This window comes from Haliotis rufescens, unplaced genomic scaffold (genome assembly GCF_023055435.1).
Source record: "Haliotis rufescens isolate VD_foot unplaced genomic scaffold, xgHalRufe1.0.p SCAF_17, whole genome shotgun sequence".
In the NCBI taxonomy this organism is placed as follows: Eukaryota; Metazoa; Mollusca; class Gastropoda; order Lepetellida; family Haliotidae; genus Haliotis; species Haliotis rufescens.
This window is the reverse complement of record NW_025963857.1, coordinates 5,074,155-5,096,166: the sequence shown is the minus strand read 5'-3', so window position 1 is coordinate 5,096,166 and position 22,012 is coordinate 5,074,155. Positions and strand designations below refer to the sequence as shown.

The following is a 22,012-nucleotide window of genomic DNA, read 5'->3' as shown; positions in this document are numbered from 1 at the left end:
CAACTGTTCACAACGAGTCGCTTCGCCTTACACCAATGACCACCGAAACCATTCGTGACCAACTCGTGTTATTCCGGGACAAGACGGATCTTCTTGCAGGTTACGGAAAGGGGCGAGTGGTGACGAATGCACCGAAACAGCTAAGAAACTAGATTACGATCTTTGAACATGTTCCGTTAAATGGTCAATATGATGTAATGAATTTCTCCAATAAATTGACCCTCAAATATCCCTTTTAACATAAAACATACACACCCAAGTATCCATGCGCACGTACCCGCACAAATAGAATCGCAGACACATTTATAGTTTGACAAACCAGTGTTTAGTTTGTCCCTTAAAGACAATTTGTTTCTATTCCATTCATGGGATATATTGGGGTGGGGGGGGGGGGGTGGGGTGGGGGGTTGTAAATATTTCTGATTCAGCGCTACTCCCAGCGTTCCGTATATATACTATGTTTATCTTTATCCACATAGCGAGCTGCATTGATCCAAAAATTGGCGATCCACTTCTCCCCATGTTTGACATTGCATCCACCATGAAGGGACCGTCGGTGCAAAGACCCCATCCAACCAGTCTGCAAGCACAAACACGTGACACGCATGAACACGGCGCAGCGTCAATACGCATTGTCCGTACCAGGAAGTGTATTAAAACCCTACTTGGTTTCATTGATCTCCCCTAATGTCAAATACAGAGTCTTTACGCTGTGTAAACGTTTGTTCTACACCCAACATGCGATTCCTGTCCGACAGTGTTTGTAGATTAAAAATAGGACTAACGTCCATTTAGAATCCAAAACGATTGTAACGCTACGGCTGTCGTAAGTATACCAACGGATGGGAGTTACGATCGAAACAGATATTTTGCTTCTCATTAAAAAAACGAAATCTGAATAAGCAGACAGGCAGAAGGACGGTTCTAAATTACTTGATTGAGTGAGTGAGTTGTGTTTAACGCCGCTTTTAACAGTATTCCAGTTATATCACGGCGTGTCAGCTTAATGTGGGAGGAAAGCCCAAAGTGATGCAGGTCTCAGACGTTTATCACTTCGGTGAAACCCACGAGCACGGGTATGGTGCTGACAAACCTAGAAACATAATCGGGCCGAACCGGAATTCGAACCCACAATCATAGGTTTCTGGCGTGTCCACGGGACGCAACTCTGCACAGCGAATCGCGGCGCCTTAGACGACTGGGCCACCCTTGCCCCCCTAAATTACTTGAACACAATATGATGAAACAATACATGTAGGGACAATGCGTTCGAGCCTAGCAACGTTTTAAATAAACAAATTAAACTCACGTCCGAACACCAACAATCGACACAGACTTACGGTACATACGATCGTTGTGTTAGTGGGACCCGGTCTTTCGCTTCGTTCCCCAAAGCAATATTCGTGCCACCTTGATCGTAACTCTCATACCTCAACGGATACATACGACCCCCCAAAGAAAGAAAGTATTTTTATTTTATAAAAGACTATATGTAACAAAAGCATGGCGTGCCATTCCTTCAAATGCGCATACCGTATTTCCTCTATTAGACGCTGGGCCTCTAATAGACGCCGGCCTCTCATAGAAGCCGGGTCAATTGTTCAGTGCAAAAAATAGAAGCCGGGCCTCTAATACAATTAATGATCCCATTTTTTAGACCTAAATTACATAATGAGGACTCCCTTTCTCTTACGATCATAGTGAAATGGGGGTATTAATAGAAGCCGGGCCCCAATAGACGACGGGCCTCTAATTGACGCCGGGTCAAAGGCTTGTCCGAAATAAATAGAAGCCCGAGCGTCTAATAGAGGAAATACGGTACTTACGATCGCTTTGCTCAAGCAGGACTTGATTTCGGTCGGATGCTGGTTCTATGACGAACTCATTTAATTCGTCATGTGTTAGAGAAGTACCTACGATAGTCACAGCGCTAAGATCCGGACTTTGTACGTGGAAAGTGAAGTTAGTCCCTACCTGTCTGTAGTGTTACTGTGTCAATTATTAAGTAAGGTGCCTCGTTCCCTGACCTTCTCGTCCATGTGATGGTTGTACCACATGACTGCCTTCCCCATCTCCGGTGTCACGGCAACAGGTGCCCGGTGACAGTGTTCAGTCAGGTTCGTGTGTTCTTTCTGTAAAGATGATTTACAACCAGGTATAATGTTCAGACATGTCAGTGAACGTTATATCTCAAGATTGATGTTTTGGCGAATGCCATACAATATCTATGTATCTGTGTGTGTTGCCCTTTTCTATGTTAGTAATATACTGTATTCATCTCATACAAGTTCCAACTTCTAATGTGCCTCTCAAAGAAGTTATATGAGAGGCATTAATGGTTTCCTTCAATTATTCAAATGATCGTGTTACGCGTAAAATGTTCAATTGTTACCGAACCTAAGTACTGTCTACCCACGTTATAATGCCCCTTATTATAACGCCCCTGGTTATAACGCCCCTGATTATAATACCCGTCGCTGTATTGCCCCTGGGTATAATGTCCCTGGTTATAATGTCCCTGGTCATAATGCGCCCCTGATTAAAACGTCCCTGGTTATAATGCCCCTGGTTATAACACCCCATGGTTAAAATGTCCCTGGTCATAATACGTCCCTGGTTATAACACCCCATGGTTATAATGTCCCTGGTTATAACGTCCCTGGTTATAATGTCCCTGGTTATAATGCACCCCTTGTTATAATGTCCCTGGTTATAATGTCCCTGGTCATAATACGCCCCTGGTTATAACGTCCCTGGTTATAATGCCCCTGGTTATAACACCCCATGGTTATAATGTCCCTGGTTATAATGCACCCCTTGTTATAATGTCCCTGGTTATAATGTCCCTGGTCATAATACGCCCCTGGTTATAAGGTCCCTGGTTATAACACCCCATGGTTATAATGTCCCTGGTTAAAATGCCCCTGGTTATAATGTCCCTGGTCATAATGCGCCCCTGGGTATATTGTCCCTGGTTATAACGTCCCTGGTTATAACACCCCATGGTTATAATGCACCCCTTGTTATAACGTCCCTGGTTATAACGTCCCTGGTTATAATGCCCCTGGTTATAATGTCCGTGGTTGCCAGAACGGGTTTTCCACCATTACAATTCACTGGCTATAATTCTAAACTGGCTATAACGCCACCGCCAACCTCTAAAGAACAAATGTTCCAATTCCCTGGTTATAGCGTCCGTACCCTTTAGCCAGGTGGTCAACTTCCTGACATCAGATGCTATGATTACGTGACTATTCAGTAAGTTTGCAAAGGTTAGTGAGTTGTTTAATCCATTCAGTGCACAAATAATATGAATGTTATATTTTTTCTATTACATATGTATGGACTTGATAAACGAATAAAGATCTTTCTACACTACACTGATTGTTATTAAATGTACGTGTATTCATGAATGACTTGGTTTTGACGATTTAGAATGGCTTCCTTGGTTATAACGCCGAAATCGTCCTGGACAAATGTTGGCGTTATAACCATGGTAGACTGTAATCAAGAAGGGTAGGTTGTTGTTGTTTCTTGTTTAACGCCGCATTCGGCAATATTCCAGCTATATGACGGCGGTCTGTAAATAATCGAGTCTGGACCAGTCAATCCAGTGATTGACATCATGAGCATCGATCCACGCAATTAAGACGCGATGATATGCATCAACCAAGTCAGCGATCCTGACCACCCTATCACGTTAGTCGCCTCTTACGACAAGCATAGACACCTTTGACGGCATGCATTGGTTGCTGAAGACCTATTCTACCCCGGATCTTCACGAGTCTAATGAAGAAGCGGCACGAGTGGCCTAGTCGTCTCGGGGCATACAGTGGCGTCCTTTAGGCGTGGCAGAAACATCACAGTGTGTTCGAATCCCAGATTCGCCCTAAGCATGTTTCTTGCAGCAACGTGCTGAACGTCTACGACCTGTATCAGGGGAATACATGGAAATGTCCTCCACGTACGGTGTCCCATAAGCGACATGGAGTCTGTTTTTCAATATATTGATGTTTCACTTACTTTAATCGTAACCTTTTGCAAATTAACACAATTTGTCATACAAATATGTGATAAATCATGTATAAATACAACCGAAAACATGGAAAATGTACTTTCAAGTAGCTATTGACTCGCTGAAATGTGAAGCGAAAATGTCAAAAACTAAAATGGAAATGTCATAAACCAGAACGAAAATGTCAAAAACTAAAATGAAACCACAGAAAACTATTTCCACCGCGGTGGAAATAGTTTTCTGTATTTTCATTTTAGTTTTTGACATTTTCGCTTTTGTTTTTGACATTTTCATTTTAGTTTTTGACATTTTCGCTTTTGTTTTTGGACATTTTCATTTTAGTTTTTGACATTTTCGTTTCAATATTCAATATCTTCTTTACACTTGATTTATCACATATTTGTAAGACAAATCGTGTTAATTTGCAAAAGGTAACGATAAAAGTAAGTGAAATATCAAAATATGGAAAAACAGACTCCATGTCCCTTATGGGCCACGGTATCCACGTGTCCATCATAATATTTTTTTAAGCTTTTCAACGTTTTGAATGTTGTAACTCTGATCAAACAACCTCTCCGGTGTCCGGTGACACTCTTTGAAATTTTCGCAGGTAGGTCACCGATCTATTTAGTCGCCTCGCACAAGCCCCGGTCGATGTGTGCGTGATATAACGTGGTGCTCCAATGAGTGCTTATAGCTGTGTGATAAGCTCAGAGAGTTCAACAAACATATTACATACGTAAAGAATGTTTGACACTGTCAAAATTTAAGAACAAATGAGAATAATTTACAGATGTGCATTAAGTTTTCCTATTGAACCCTAGAAGGGACATTGTTGCGTTGTCGCACTGTCGCATTGTCGCCCTTACAAAACTATTATTCAGAGCGTGACAATGCCATAACGGGAAAAATGTGACAAAGGGCCAAAATGCCGCATTGTCGCATTGTCGCATTGTCGCACTGTCGTCCTTTGATTTATTTGAACAATTTTAGTGTGTTTTTGAAAGGGCGACAATGCGATAACGCGACGAAGCCTATTCTGGGGTTCCATAGTTTCCTTTGTGTATATATACACATAATCGACTCTGACTCTCTGTGAGTAAACATAACATAACAGTGGTCTGGCGTATTAATATAGAAACTTCTGTTACCGATATTTTGAAACCGTGATCCTGGTCTGCGACAGGGAATGCAGTTTCTCCTCCCTCCTCGACGTCATTCAGGTACACCAGCACCGTCAGGTATCTACAACGACGACAGCGACTTGTAAATGTTACATCAGTCAATATGTAAAATGCGTAAAAATGTTTGCACAATTAATCTATTTTGATGTTATTAAGCAAATAAATGGAGATTTGTTTCAGTCAATTTCTAAGATGACTGAAATATTTAGGCATTTTATAAACTGCCGAAGTGAATCACATTATAGACATTGACTCTAACATATACATTGTGGTTGATTGAATTAATAGTTCCATTATACTGTATATTATCTGGGGCGGTGAGGTAGCCTAGTGGTTAAAGCGTTCGCTCGTCAGGCCGAAGACCCGGGTTCGATTCCCGACAGGGGTACAATGTGTGAAGCCCATTTCTGGTGCCCCCTGCCGGGATATTGCGGAAATATTGCTAAAAGCGGCGTAAATTCATACTCAGTCACTCACTCACTGTATGTTATCTCAGTTTTATTGTGATAAATGTCCTAGACCCTCTGCTACCATACTTTCGTTTGGTAGCGGTCACCATCCCAATGGTCACCGCAGAAATTCTCCTCTCAAGAACGAAGCTTCAGGGTATATATACAAAATTTACGCTAGTTACGAGAACAGTCTTCGTAGCACAGGTGGTAACGTGACGGGCTACAAATGAGGTGAGGTGAGGTGAAATTGGGTTTAACGTCGCGTCCAAGATTATTGCACTTATATAGCGACGTGCATGTACGTGTGTGTGTGTGATTGTGTCGCTGCTTGTACTAGTCCGGACTGATGCCGATTTATAGTGCTAGCTCACTGAGATACCATGCCGCAGTTTAACATGACTACCCCACTCAGACACAGTGTACTGACTCCGAGCCGACCAGTCCTTGTTTTAGCCCCTTAATGCCGAGCGCCAGACAGGGTAACAACAAATACCATCTTTTAACGTCTTTTGGTATGACGCGGTCGGGGATCGAACCCCGGACCTTCCACTCTCCGGGCGGACGCTCTACCACTAGACCACGGAGGCGGTCCCGTAGCACAGGTGGTAACGTGACGGACTACAAATGAAAAGGCTGCAGGCTCGAATCCTACCTTTGACCGAGTGTGTATGTGTTTTTTCAAAGATAATATTCAGGCTCAGAGTGTTAACTGAACAAACATCTGGTTTTGCAGCTGTAGCTGAACAAATATCTTATCTCCATACAACATCCCCATCCCATCGCCTGACCCAAGGGCCCGTGAAGATCCGGGGTAGAGTAGGTCTTCAGCAACCGATGCTTGACCCAAAAGGCGACTGTGTTTGTAGGAGGCGACTAACGGGTTTGGGTGGTCAGGCTCGCTGAGTTGGTTGATGCATGTCATCGATCCCAATAGCGTGGATCGATGCTCATGATGGATTGTCTGGTCCAGACTCGATTATTTACAGACCGCCGTCATACAGCTGAAATATTGCTGAGTGCGGCGTTAAACAACAAACCAACCAACCAACCAAACCTACCCCAAGACTATTATTATATGGTGGGGACGTAATGGACAGGAGTCTGTACAGCTGTTGTGTCCATCAACACACGTCATGGTGCACTTCAGGTGTGAAGGATATGTACGAATATTAGCACTAAATATACTCGTCAGTAGATTATTATATGTACAAAGAAACGAAACAACGTCATAATTTGAATACAGCAACAATATAGAGTTGTACGTATATTGTAGGTTTATATGTGGAAATGTGTGAGTTTTAACGCTAAAGATACCATATAGAACAAAGGTTAATCAATGTCTTCCCATGTACACATGAAACATGGGCGGATCCAGAGGTGGCACTAGGGGAACGCCCCCCCCACCCCCACCCCCCCCCCCCCCCCCCCCCCCCCACCCCACCCCCTACACACACTTCTTTTTTTTAAAACCAAAAGTAGTATGCTGTAGACAACCCCCCACAAATACACACACATTTGAGAGAGAATTTTGATATTTTGGACCTCCCCCTATAACCAGGCAGTTTAGTATAGCGTCTGCCTATCTGCACAAGCCACCGGTAACACATCTGAGCGTTGGCACTTCACGCCGAAGGCCCGGGTTCGACTCCTCACATTGGTACAATGTGCGAAACCCGTTTCTGGTGTCTCCCGCCGTGATATTGCTGGAATATTGCTAAAAGCGGCGTAAAACCATATCCACTCACCCTGTCTGCCTTCACAAGACGCATGTAACACATTTGGTATGGAGTCTGCCTACCTACACAAGACGCAGCGGTGTTTGGTGTGGGGGAACCATGTCTGGTGGCAGCATGGTTTCCCTGCCCCTCCGTCCCCGGAACTGTCGTAGTGGCTGTGATAGTATCCCCCATCCGTGTACATCACCACCTGGAAGTCGGAGACAGCAATATTACATGTTTATTACAACTCCTTACCAGGCAAAAAGGCGCCAAAGCGTCAGGGTATGACGACACCCAATCAAACAAGTCGCACATTGTGGTCACCTGACTCACGACAAGATTAGGGCACTGGGGATACATTCTGCACCGGACTACCCCCGGGCCACCGCTCCTAAAAGGAGGTATTTTGTGAATACATGCTTTGATAAGGGCCAACAGGATCTGCATTACTAAAAAATGATCAAATATTTTGGGAATGGTTGTATTGCACATATTCAGTATCCCACCCCTCATCTATCAGTACCCCACAACTCATTTAAACAGATTCACTACCCTACCCCCTCACCTGCACAGGTTCACTACCTCATCCCCCCACCTGCACAGGTTCACTACCCTACCCCGTCACCTGCACAGGTTCACTACCCTACCCCGTCACCTGCACAGGTTCACTACCCCACCCCGTCACCTGCACAGGTTCACTTCCCTACCCCGTCACCTGCACAGGTTCACTACCCTACCCCACCCCCTCACCTGCACAGGTTTACTACCCCACCCCCTAACCTGCACACGTTCACTACCTCATCCCCGTCACCTGCACAGGTTCACTACCCTACCCCGTCACCTGCACAGGTTCACTACCCTACCCCGTCACCTGCACAGGTTCACTACCCCACCCCGTCACCTGCACAGGTTCACTACCCCACCCCGTCACCTGCACAGGTTAACTACCCTACCCCACCTGCACAGGTTCACTACCCCACCCCGTCACCTGCACAGGTTCACTACCCTACCCCGTCACCTGCACAGGTTCACTACCCCACCCCGTCACCTGCACAGGTTCACTACCTCATCCCTCAACTAAACAGGTTCACTACCCCAGCCCCATCGACACAAGTTCACTACCCCCGCCCGTCACCTGCACAGGTTCACTACCCTACCCCATCTGCACAGGTTCACTACCCCACCCCCCACTTTCTCAGATTCACTACCCTACTCCATCTGCACAGGTTCACTACCCCACCCCCCACTTTCTCAGATTCACTACCCTACCCCGTCACCTGCACAGGTTCACTACCCTACCCCACCTGCACAGGTTCACTACCCCACCCCCTCACCTGCACAGGTTCACTACCCCACCCCCTCACCTGCACAGGTTCACTACCTACCCCCTCACCTGCACAGGTTCACTACCTACCCCGTCACGTGCACAGGTTCACTACCTACCCCCTCACCTGCACAGGTTCACTACCTACCCCGTCACGTGCACAGGTTCACTACCCTACCCTACCCCCTCACCTGCACAGGTTCACTACCTACCCCGTCACCTGCACAGGTTCACTACCCTACCCCACCTGCACAGGTTCACTACCCTACCCCCTCACCTGCACAGGTTCACTACCCTACCCCCTCACCTGCACAGGTTCACTACCCTACCCTACCCCCTCACCTGCACAGGTTCACTACCCTACCCTACCCCCTCACCTGCACAGGTTCACTACCTACCCCGTCACGTGCACAGGTTCACTACCCTACCCTACCCCCTCACCTGCACAGGTTCACTACCCTACCCTACCCCCTCACCTGCACAGGTTCACTACCCTACCCTACCCCCTCACCTGCACAGGTTCACTACCCTACCCTACCCCCTCACCTGCACAGGTTCACTACCCTACCCTACCCCCTCACCTGCACAGGTTCACTACCCTACCCTACCCCCTCACCTGCACAGGTTCACTCTCCAGAACTAGGTCGAGGGGAATTCCCGTCAGAGCTGAAATCCTGAAACATTAAACAACACATCTTTGTGCTATGAAGTGATACACACGTGAAATATACTTACTATATATCATGAACGATAATGTTGAAATTGTCATAGTAATATTACCTACACGGTTTTGAATATTAAATAATAACTATCCCATATTTGAATTTTATTGATCCCGAAAAGGGATTTGTAAAATGAAGCACTTTAGCGTCATTTAGTGGTGGACAACGCAAGCAGAAAATTAATATGCATTATAACTAAACAGATTTTCGCCTAAATCTATTTTGCTGCTCTTGCAGATAGCTGAATTATCCCTGGGCCAAACACAAGCATCAGAAAAACAATATTCAATAACATACAGACACCTAAAAGAGTTGTTCTCAAACCTGTCGCTGTTGTAGCTTAACGCCGTGTGCTGGATATGACCTTAACATATTGAGTGAGTTTAATTTTACGTCGTCCTTTATTCCCGTTATATCACGGCGTATCAGCTTAAAGAGAGGAAGATCCAAACTTGCGCGGGGGGTATATATATGTTGGTGACAGAACTCAGGGATTCAAACTGAGGGGTCCTCGCAGCTAACGGACGTAACACGCACTTGCACTCGCAAACACACGGAAGCATACATTTTTTCCGAAAAGCGAGTGCATGTGTGAGTTACTGTTGTTTGAGACTAATGGTCCAGTTATAGGGCGGCTGCGTGGAAATGATCGAGTCTGGACGGGCAGAACCTTGGTTGACATCATGAGCAGCGATTAACGCCGTTGGGGCGCAATGACCTACAATGCATTGTTACCACTCTCATCGGATCCCATACGACTTATTCCCGACCTACCCGCACACAACATTCATCGATAGGGGGACGAGTCATCTTGCAGGTTACGGAAAGGGGCGAGTGGTGACGAATGTCCGCGTGCAGCAATGGAGATTATGTTACTGCCGAGCCCCACCTCCGCGTATAGTGTTCTTTAACTTCTTTTTAGCAGTATTGTTTGTACAACATGACGGCGGATTTGAGAAAAAAATGTATCTGACTTTTATAGAATTTAGGGTTATAATTTATTATCGAGCAGTGTTGATACAAGTGGCATGACTGTTGCCCACTTGTGTGATGCGGTAGTCACGTGACCGTGTAAAACCCCGTTCCAATATGGATTCATACCTTTGCTGACCGAGATAATCCATGGGACTAAGGTGAGCCGAGAGGGACAGAATGTAGTAACCTGTCTACTGGCATGCCGCTGAATATTGTGTCTTCTGTATCAAATACAACTGCGCCGTATTTCATACTATCTGAATCCATCTATAGTCATCGTTTTCAATAACATTTCCGGAAGATAGTTATTGAAAGATATCAATACTATACGGTGAAAAGACATATTATGCAAACAGCCCGGTCTAGTTTCAAAACACTTATGTATATCGCGCTATTGGTTCCGTCATCAAGAACCTTCGGTATGCTCCATCATCGATCGCGTGGCGATGTTCACAAGGATGCTGGTGGCCTATTGTCAGAACAAAACATGGCATTCGCGTTACTATTTAATTACTAGGAACTGCCTTCTTTGTTCATGGAACATTAGCTGAAATAGACAGAAGTGTGAAACACAAGCGCGACTGTTGTATCTGCCATTATTGACGTAAAAGCGAGCGACTACTCGCGTGATAAGGAATAATTTACTTTGCGAGCTGTGCACACGAACAATACAGTAAACTACGGTTAAAACGAACTCGATGGGACCACTAACTTTAGTTTGTTATAACCGTAGTTCGTTATAAGCATATATACAGCATAACTATTGCAATTAGTCGGGACAAAAAAATCAGTTCGTTATATCCGTCAGTTCGTTATAAGCGTGTTCGTTATAGACGTACTCTACTGTATTCAGCACGATTTATAACAAATACAACAGTACCATGCAACTTTACGCTACAATGCTTTGACTTGAAAACATACACTATAGTGATTTTGTTGTTCAGAGAACATGATGTTAATACATAAATTTAATCCCGACGCTTCAGAATGGTTAACTGTGTATTTTGTACTGCAATGTGAGGTTGACAGACCTGTATAGGATGTAGGATCTCAGTCTCTAATTCCATCTTTAAACAATTATGAATATTTTTTATTTAAGTTTTATTGACGACTAGGCTATAGATGGTATAGAGGGTGAAACTACTGTTAAGACACTGAACCTAACTTCGATAATTCTTTTACTGCTTAAAATATTAACACAGACAGACACTTAAAACAAGTGGTTGTCAGCATCAATGTTTAAATGATTTCTACATACATATCAGGACCCGAGAAGACCCGGGGTAGAATAGCTCTTCAGCAACTGATGCTTGCTGTAAAAGGCGAGTATGCTTGTCGTAAGAGGCGACAAACGGGATCGGGTGGTCAGGCTCACTGACTTGGTTGATGCATGTCATCGTATTCCAATTGCGTGGATCGATGTTCATGATGTCAATCACTGGATTGTCTTGGTCCATACTCGATTATTACTCGCCGTCATATAGCTAGAAATATTGCTGAGTGCAGCGTTAAACAACAAATAAACAAACATGTAAAACATACATACATATCATGGACTGTCCTTGCTCGCTACTGATTCCTGTTTTAAGTGAAAACAAGGGAGATAACGCTGGATGGAAGATGGCAGGACGGGTTAAGGAATTGGGGAAAATGTCGCTTTTATCGTTTGGCCAAGGTGGATATTCTTTCCTGAATGTGTTGAGGTTTGACTTACACAGGTGGCAGCGGGGGCTGAGGGGGCACGGGTGGCCCAGTCGCCTAAGGCGCCGCGCTGTGCAGAGTTGCGTCCCTTGGGCACACCAGAAAACTATGATTGTGGGTTCGAATCCCGGTTCGCCCTGATTATGTTTCTAGGTTTGTCAGCACCATACCCGTGCTTGTGGATTTCACAGAAGTGGTAAACGTCTGAGACCTGCATCACTTCGGGCTTTCCTCCCACCCTAAGCTGACACGCCGTGATATAACTGGAATACTGTTAAAAGCGGCGTTAAACCCAACTCATACATACATACATACATACATACATACATACATACATACATACATACATACATACAGACAGATGGCAGACAGGGTACTTGCCATAGGACTCGGACACAGGGACACCCAATAGGGCTCCAGCATCCACTGCTTGCCGTGAGGCTGATTGTGAGTCATCGCACCCGATGGCGGTGATCGGTGTTCATCATTTCAGTCACTGGTTTGCTTCGTCTAATGATGTGTAGAGACAATTCTACACGCTTCACCGAATTTACATTCAATCATTATGTAGAGAATCAAGACCTACTTGTCCTCGAGTACAGTGGAACCCACTAATGATTTCCTTTCCATAAAACTTGTGGTAACCAATGGGCCAGTCACCCATACACCACCCATACACCTATACACCCACAAACTCACGTCTGAGACTGAATGACTTCGGGCTTTCCTCCGGTATTAAGCTTACACGCCGTGATATAACTGGAACACTGTTAAAAGTGGCGTTAAACCCAACTCACTCGCTCACTCGCCGCCGTCATATAGCTGGAATATTGCTGAGAGCGGCGTTAAATAACAAACATAACCAAAACAAACACTCACTAACCCATACACACACACACACTTCCACTCACTTACGTCTGAGACTGAATAACTTCGAGCTTTCCTCCCGCATTAAGCTGACATACCATGACATAACTGGAATACTGTTAAAAGTGGCGTTAAACCCAACTCACTCACTCACTCACTCACTCACTCACTCACTCCATAAAACTGTTAACCACAAGATAACAACAGAAGGTAACACTGTTGGTATCTGACAGGTCAATGTTCGAGGCAAGTGAAAGGTTGTTCGGCAGTCATGGCGTCTTTTCTAATTTATGATCTTGTAAGGAATTGAAGTGTCACGATGACAGTCACATCAGCACTGTCTTCTGTGACACACGTCTCAAGGGACGAAGAACCGGAAGTGCGACAACACAGCAGAACATTGCGCCTGCCAAAGGGCCAACTTCCGGAACGGTACATGTGGGACAAGTGGACTGTGAACAGCAGCCACTACTACTTCCCATCATGCAACGTAATCGTTACTTTAGCGGAAATAGCCTTAGCCGAAGTAATAACGACCCTGACCTGTGAATACACACTGGAAGAGTGGCTGAGTGAGTTAGATCGCTGACTTTGTGTTCTGGCGATAAGGTGCTTCACTCTGGGAGTGTGGGTTCGAATACCAGCTGGGACTCTGTACTTTACTAAGAAAGATTTATTCCAAATACATGTATAACATATGTTGCATGTGACCTTGACCTCACTCACTCTCAGTTTCCGAGATAATGAATTACATATTCGAGTAATAATTAAACTTAATATTTTCGAAAATGAATACATTAAAAGCCTCTGGGTATGTTTAGTGTTTGTAGGATTTATTTTACAAAGTATTGTCGTGTATTTATTATAACAGAGATTCCCGGTTTATACTCCCACCTGTGCCGTATGGACAGAAGATGGCGTCCTCCGCTGACAAAGGCTGTCTGTGCTACCCGTCCCGAAGCTTCATTGCTGGTTCTCGCTGCCTGGGCCCCCATCTGCCGTGCCCCCCGCAGACCCCGTGATCTAGCCTGGCTGATGATCAGGGAACACTCTTTTGCCGTCAGAAATCCAGGAATTTCTGACAAAATAGAGTTGTGTAAACGAACACCTGAATGAGAGAGTTTTGAAATGAGTGAGTGAGTATGGTTTAACGCCGTTTTTAGCAATATTCCAGCAATATTCCAGCAATATCACGGCGGGGGACACCAGAAATGGGCTTTTACACATTGTACCCATGTCGGGGATCGAACCCGGGTCTTCGGCGTGACGAGCGAACGCTTTAACCACTAGGCTACCCCGCTGCCCTAGCTTGTAAAGGATAAAGACCGTCTCCGAGGTCAGAAATCTTGATGTGAGTGAGTATGGTTTTACGCCGCTTTCAGCAATATTCCAGCAATATTACGGCGGGGGAGACCAGAAATGGGCTTCACACTTTGTACCGATGTCGGGAATCAAACCCGTGTTTTCGGCATGACGAGCGAACGCTTTAACCACTAACCTACCCTACCGCCCCTAGCAATCTTGAAGTGATGCAGTTCTTTTCGGTGAAACCACGAATACGGTTATGGTGCTGATAAACTAAATGTAATCTTGTTTTCGATCATAGGATCCTAAAACTTTTAAGGTACGAATCACACAGCGGTGCGCGGTGGGGTAGCCCAGTGGTTAACGCGTTCGCTCGTTAGGGCAGAGACCCGGGTTCGATTGTCCGCATGGGCACAATATGTGAAGACCACTCACTCACTCACTCACTCACTCATTGTTTCGCCGGTTGGCCTGTGTGTTCTATTCCGTAACAAGTCACATGGTGTCTAGTATCTCAAGGGCTGTATGACAGACACAGTGTTTCGAGGCACTGTGTTCTATTATCACACATTTTTTAGCTGTTTATCAATACTTTAGCTGGAGTTGATTTCCATACAAACAAGTTTTTTACCAAATTGCTTTCAGCCCATTTCTGGACCTGTTATCTGCATCAAGCCTGAGCATAATACCTGAAAGGTAATCTTGTGAAAATAGACGCTAATTAAGAATCGATGTTATCGCTTGAAATATGAGCCATTACCGTCGATTGGGATGTCAAGTCAATAGCGTTGGCACAATGGTCGTATTTAATCACAGTCTTAATATCCCCATTGCCTTTTTAGCTCTATTTCTGCACAATTACATTTTGCTGTTAATCAATTGAATAAACTTGAAAATATTTATGGTAACTAGAATTATATATTTTTTTTAAAATAACGAGGTTCTCACAATAACCGTCGCCATGGTAACATAAAAACTGGATTGTGGTCACAATCACTCGCTCATGTTCTTGTATCTTAAAACCGAAAGGCCTCCGTATAGAGCGTTGTAATGCGATGTATTATTCACATGGTTCAATATGAGCGATTATATAAGAACCTACGACGTACTAAGGATATACATATACTGTGGCTTTTTTTAAACCAAAGCTAGGTTACCTGTATTTTTTAAACGCGCTAAATTGAATTTGGAACCGAACGCGCAGCGTTCAAGCGGCCGTCAAATCAACCGATCAAAGGTTTTTTGTTTGTTTGTTGTTTAACGCCGCACTCAGCAATATTCCAGCTATATGACGGCGGTCTGTAAATAATCGAGTCTGGACCAGACAATCCAGTGATTGACATCATGAGCATCGATCCACACAACTGAGATACGATGACATGCATCAACCAAGTCAGCGAGCCTGACCACCCGATCCCGTCAGTCGCCTCTTACGACAAGCGTAGCCACCCTTTACGGCAAGCATGTGTTGCTGAAGACCTATTCTACCCCGGAACGTCACGGGTCTGATCAGAGGTGGTTATTGTTATTTGAATGGTAAACTTCTAATTGATCATTCACAATCGAGTAGTTTCCAGATTCAGGGTAGAATCATTCTTATTCGCTCTATAGGACAGACCGCCTCCGAGCGTCCGCCCGGAGATCCCCGATCGCGTCATACCAAAAGACGTTAAAAGATGGTACTTGTTGTTACCCTGTCTGGCGCTCGGCATTAAGGGGCTAAAACAAGGACTGGTCGGCTCGGAGTCAGTATACTGTGTCTGAGTGGGATATTCATGTTAAACTGCGGCATGGTATCTAAGTGAGCTAGCACTATGAATCACAAACACACACACGTACATGCACGTCGCCATATACGTGCAATAATCTTGGACGCGAAGTTAAACCCCATTTCACCTCACCTCACCATTCTTATTCGCTCTATACAACATATAAATTGCCTCGAATTACATAATTGTTGCCGTGATGTATATAATGACGTAAGTGATGATGACATTGCAGCCTAGTTGACGTCATGTCCACACTGATAGCTACTCGATTACTACTAATATTTCCGACTCTTATCAGGATTTATGTGACTTCCAGAGCACTCGCTGGGGAGAGGAACACATTCCGATTGTCGTTTCGAAAAATCGAAACACAAACCATCTTATCATTTGTGTATGTGCCAGATCTTTGCAAATCTATTTTTCATCGACATTTTGCCTTGTTTACTTTTTTGACAAACTTTGGTTACTGCATTAGGGCCAATTGTATAACCTGGAATCCTCACGGACGTGTTAAAATGTAAGTCAGTTTACCAAAGACAGGTGGATCCTGTGCCAGGGTTCTCCGCCAATGCGTGATGCCCGGATGTAACTGTATCCGCACCTCACTTCCGGTCTATTAAACACATAGAAAACAAGGCTAACGGCTTTTACAGAGCGTAATAATGCACAATGTATAAACTATGTTTGCTAAAAGGGCGGAATAACTAAATAAAGTATTTAACCTTCTAAAACAGCGATTCAAACGAGCAATCGGGTCAACACATTCATATTATAAATTCCAGATTGTGTGTAATTTAAAATAATCAAAGGTACTGTAGCTAATGTCAGAACCGTAGGTACAAGTGAGCCCGTGGCACGGAGCGTTGTCCATCTTCTGTTTGCTGTCGACATCTCGCTATCACAACCGGCTGAGGGAATAAGTGCAGCATGTCTGAGGGCTCATATTCATTGTGTAAATGCTGTTGTTATTTTTTGTGTCCTTGTGTTTTCAAAAAACACATGTGAAAAATCTTTAAGAAACCCTTTTGTATGAAACGAAAAGCATTAACGTGAAACATTGATATTATGAGTCGCAACACAATGAACGAGTATCATACCAGTCTTTTATTCATCAAGTAGAGTAGGTCGTAGGTCCATTCTTTTTCACAGAGGATCAGAGAATTTAATGCACAATCATCTTCCCGAGGCAAAGGAGTTAACTGACTATAAAAGTCCAGTTTCCACCCTTGCCGAACTAGGCTGGAATTTCTGAGCTCGATCGTAGCCCCACCAGTGGCTATTACGAGTTAGGTCCATTCTATGTCCCACCCTATTGACCAATCAGATTCCACCCCTCATATCACTTGCATTTGCTTCAAACAAAATGGCGGCGTCCAGTCAAGACGATCAATAATGAAGATCTTTATTGTGATTAAACAGGTCTTACCTTGCGAAATGCGTCAAATGACATGAGCACCTTGATTAAAAAAATGAAAAGATTTGGTAATTATCTGTTGACGCTGCGTTGGCGGTACACATGTTTTGCAAATCCTGCAATCAAACGAAATCTCCACGACAGTTTACGAACCGGATTTCGATTTTGATACGCGATTTTGATTGGACTATTCATAGACTCGTTAGTCCAGCAAAAGTAGAACTCCATAATACCAGCCCTGTTCGGCAAGGATGGATATTTGACTTTCATAGTCAGTTAACTCCCTTGCCTCGGGAAGATGATGTACAAGATACATTACATATGTTATTTACACAAGTCGAAAATGCGTTGCCTTACAAGTAAAGATAAATGTTTCGAACATGTATGTTTTGTTTTGCCGTATGTATTGGTGCTTCTCCACAGCAACATAAACTGTACACATACAGACTCAATGAAAAATATATAACCCTGACTTTCCACGATATAATCACTCCTGAATGTGAAGAATGAACTTGCGGTATCTATAGCAACACTAGTGTTACAATCTCTGACATTCATATATTAATGTGTTTTTTTCATTGGCGAAATGACGTCACTTTTCCGTGTGGTGATACGCCGTATGCATCAACATCAATCAAATTCACATGTATGCTCACAAATATTATGTTTAGATTAGGATTTGATGGAGCATGGGTGTTTTAGACATGTTATAACCATGTTTTTTCCACATGCTGTCACAACGTTTAAAGAAAATTCCCAACAAGATTGGCACAAGTTCAAAATGTCATTCTCAGATATATTTTTAAATGTTAGGTATATTTTGGATTTACCACTATTGCCTCCCAAGTTCTCGTGAAGATCCGGGGTAGAAAAGGCCTTCAGCAACCCATACTTGTCGTAAAAGGTGACTATGATTGTCGTAAGAGGCGACTAACGGGATCGGGTGGTCAGGCTTGCTGACTTGGTAGATACATATCATCGATCTCAATTGCGTGAATCGATGCTCATGATATTAAAGACTGGATTGTCTGGTCCAGACTCGATTATTTACAGACCGCCGTCATATACCTGGAATATTGCTGAGTGCGGGATTAAACAACAAACAAACCAACCAACCTAATTTAAAGATAAACATACAGCGTGAAAAAGAGGAGTTGTCGCACTATAAACCAACGTCCTTATTAATCCCAACATTCAAACATTTCGTTTAATATTGATGTCAAGAAGCCCCAATATAACATTGTCAAGTTTATTTTCCATGAGGATGACGAAAATTATTTGGCCTTATCAAATATTGTAAACCATGTATCCAAAAATGTAAATATATTTGATCAATATCTTGCACTGTATTAGTGAGTGAGTATAGCTGTACGCCGCCTTTAGCAATATTCCAGCAATATCAAGACGGGGGACCCGAGAAATAAACTTCACACATAGCACCCATGTGGAGAATCGAACCCAGGCCTTCGGCGTGACGAGCGAACGCTTTAACCACTAGGCTACCCCACCGCCCTGCACTGTATTAACAAGGCAAAGGTGTGTGGCCTCTAGGTGACGAAATAAAAGAGAGAATGATTTATACTTGTATATATGGTGGCGTCGGCTGTACACACCCTGAACGTACCAGATGTTGCCACACTGGGTATCGAGATCATAACGTTTCTTCTAGAATACTACAGTTTTCAAATTTATTATAAAACTTATAATTACAGTAAACTACGGTTATAACGAACACGCTTATAACGAACTAACGGATATAACGAACTAACTTTTTAGCCCCCACTATTTGCTGTAGTTATACTGTATATATGCTTATAACGAATTACGGTTGTAACGAACTAAAATAAGTAGTCCCTTTGAGTTCGTTATAACCGTAGTTTACTGTATATTGTATTATTTTTATTAATAAATAATTAAATCAGTTCATACGTAACAAGGAATATACGCTGACAATCTCCGTATGCTATTAGTAGCAAATAGGACAAAAATAATATCGGTGGTTATAATAATGATAATAGTCCAGACAACGACTGTTGATAATGACGAGAGTTAACTATGAATTCAGTTCGGTACAAACCTTTCCCGGCACGATCCAAGGCAAAGCATAATCCCTGGTTGTCGGTAATTTGCACTGCCGGAATAGGAAGGAATATTGCACATGTTTCTCACATGTATTTACGGTAGCGTTCCCTTGCACGTGCGCTGACGACATGTACAACATCACCCATGTAAGCGGCAACGTACTCGACATCATCCCCGACGTCGTGCAGCAGCTCAACTAACCAGCCTACCGACAGCCCTCTTGTGATCGTAAAGGTTATATCAATACTCCCTACTTCCACGCGTTTAACACTATCACCTCTTTCTCTCTTGGCTTCACATCAAACGGGAGCATAAAGGACTGTTTTTCTTCCATGCATATATTGATAGAAACTAAAACCGGTTTTAATTTATATTTAATTCCGGTATATCGATGTTCTCACTAGGGGTCCACAAAGAACAAATATTTCTCATTAGATTTTCGATTGGATTCGTTATAATAGTCGTTTACGAAAACTTCCGCCAATGTGCATATACTTATATTGACCTGTGTGAGTGAGATTCCTCATCAATGTGCTTTAATAGATGCTTTGTACTATCTGTTGCTAGGCTATATATTCGTAAATCGTGTTTACACGCATCCTATCTGCGGGACATTATAAAAACATGAGCTGTAAAGTGACTGTGATTGTTGTTACCGAGCCTCGATGAGAAATTCAATAAAACATTATTAAGTGTGAAATTATGTCCGCAAGGAAACGAGTATGAGAATGGAAAACACTTGAGGTTGTGGTGTTTGTGAAATATGCTATTTGTTCAACAAACATTTTTCTCTGTTACAATATCTGGTAAGGTTGTTTTGGTTTGGGTTTTTTGTATTATTGTATATGTAAAATAAATGCAAGTGTATTGCTTAATGACGTCACTTTCGATTATTGTTTATCTTTGCCGAGGCCTTTGATCTCTTTGATTAGAGATCTATTATTGACAACCAAGATATCAAAAGGAACAGATAATAAGCTTGTCCGATTGATGAGTCATTTCAATTAAATATTGTATGCACTAGCCGCTTGTCTCTAAGGCATTGAATAAGATTAAAATATCCTGTGTAGGGTATGTGTCCTATGCGTATCAAAGAAATTAAAGAGAGTGACAGAGTTGTGTCCCTTAGCGAAAGAATCCGAGATTGGCCACCATCGTTGGACTTTAAGTATTATTCCCACTGATTTAAGGGAAGGGGAACTTGTATTACCTGTGCCACGTCGTGCAAGCTATGACATGACCGAACCATTGCACACACTGGCGCTACACCGAAAAGTCTTGTTCAGGGTGCATTCTCATTAAAACCAGAACTTTTACCCCGATGCGATACGTGTGCAACGTCTCCGTTGGAGGTCGCAATCTCAGCAATCTTTCGCCAATCCTGTGTGTGTGTCACGTGTGTGTGTTAGAGAGAGAGAAAGAGAGAGAGAGAGAGAGAGAGAGAGAGAGAGTTGTGTTTAGCGCCGCTTTTAACAGTATTACAGTTATATCACGGCGTGTCAGCTTAATGTGGGAGGAAAGCCCAAAGTGATGCATGTCTCAGACGTTTACCACTTCGATGAAACCCACGAGCACGGGTATGGTGCTGACAAACCTAGAAACATAATCGGGCCGAATAGGGATTCGAAATCACAATCATAGGTTTCTGGTGCGCCCAAGGGACGCAACTCTGCACGGCGAATCGCGGCGCCTTAGACGACTGGGCCACCCGTGCCCCCTTGCCAATCCTGGGCCGGTCCCCTCTGTTGTCGGTTTTGGATGGTTGTGTCAGGTGACCATTCTTATCGGCCAATCAGCATCGATGCTTCTGAATTCCTGGTTCCAGTAAACAAATCAGACCTGAATATCTGATTTCTGTATTAGCATGGTGACAGAACTTACTGGTACGTCTTACACGGGGGAGGTTGATCTTCCCCAGGCAATAGTGGGCAGGTGGACAAGCTTAGTGGTAAAATCATAACCTTGACATCATAAGCATGGATCTACGCAATTGGGATACGATGACATGCATCAACTAAGTCAGCGAGCCTGACAACCCGATCCCGTTAGTCGCCTCTTACGACAAGCATGGGTTCCTGGAGACCTATTCTCTACCCGGATCCTCACTGCAAATATCAAGCACCTTAATGTCGATAAATGACTCTAGTTTTCTTAACAAAACCATATGTGGACAACAAATTCAAAGTGAAAAGGTTTTGCTTTTTATCTAGAAATTTATTGTTAGCACTCTTTGAAAGGTCGCCCCAAAAATTCCTTACTCATAGTTGATTTTGTCTGTTTCAACATGGGGCCTCAATCATTCACACGGTGGCATTTAAACATATACGATGTCAACTTTAAAACAACGGGAAAGACGATGTATATCCATTTGACATGAAGTTTAAGTCAGACTGTCGTCGTATTACATTGAAACACTATCAATAATTAATAGGTGGAGATGGGTATACCACTTAGTAAAACGACGGCTAACATCAACACTCAGGC

At 43.6% G+C, this 22,012-nt stretch overlaps 1 protein-coding gene across 1 annotated transcript; it reads right to left on the bottom strand.

The window, feature by feature from the left end:
• Positions 1-384: 384 nt before the first annotated feature.
• Positions 385-19,726, bottom strand: LOC124119060 (transmembrane prolyl 4-hydroxylase-like). The gene is made up of 8 exons (XM_046481491.2): positions 19,524-19,726; positions 16,564-16,645; positions 13,853-14,036; positions 9,310-9,367; positions 7,450-7,577; positions 5,167-5,260; positions 2,028-2,132; positions 385-580 (listed from the first exon to the last, which is right to left on the bottom strand). Exons 1-8 carry the CDS (start codon positions 19,698-19,700, stop codon positions 431-433), a joined length of 978 nt encoding a protein of 325 aa, XP_046337447.2. The 5' UTR covers positions 19,701-19,726; the 3' UTR covers positions 385-430.
• Between the last annotated feature and the right edge of the window lie 2,286 nt (positions 19,727-22,012).

What these genes read in the sequence shown, in the direction of transcription:
- LOC124119060 (XM_046481491.2), bottom strand. Translation starts at nt 19,700, where the DNA reads ATGATGTCGAGTACGTTGCCGCTTACATGGGTGATGTTGTACATGTCG. An exon ending in ACAGGATCCACCTGTCTTTG is followed by an intron (nt 14,037 to 16,563) that starts GTAAACTGACTT and finishes CTATTTTGTCAG; the next exon opens with AAATTCCTGGATTTCTGACG. An exon ending in TGGAGAGTGAACCTGTGCAG is followed by an intron (nt 7,578 to 9,309) that starts GTGAGGGGGTAG and finishes TCCGACTTCCAG; the next exon opens with GTGGTGATGTACACGGATGG.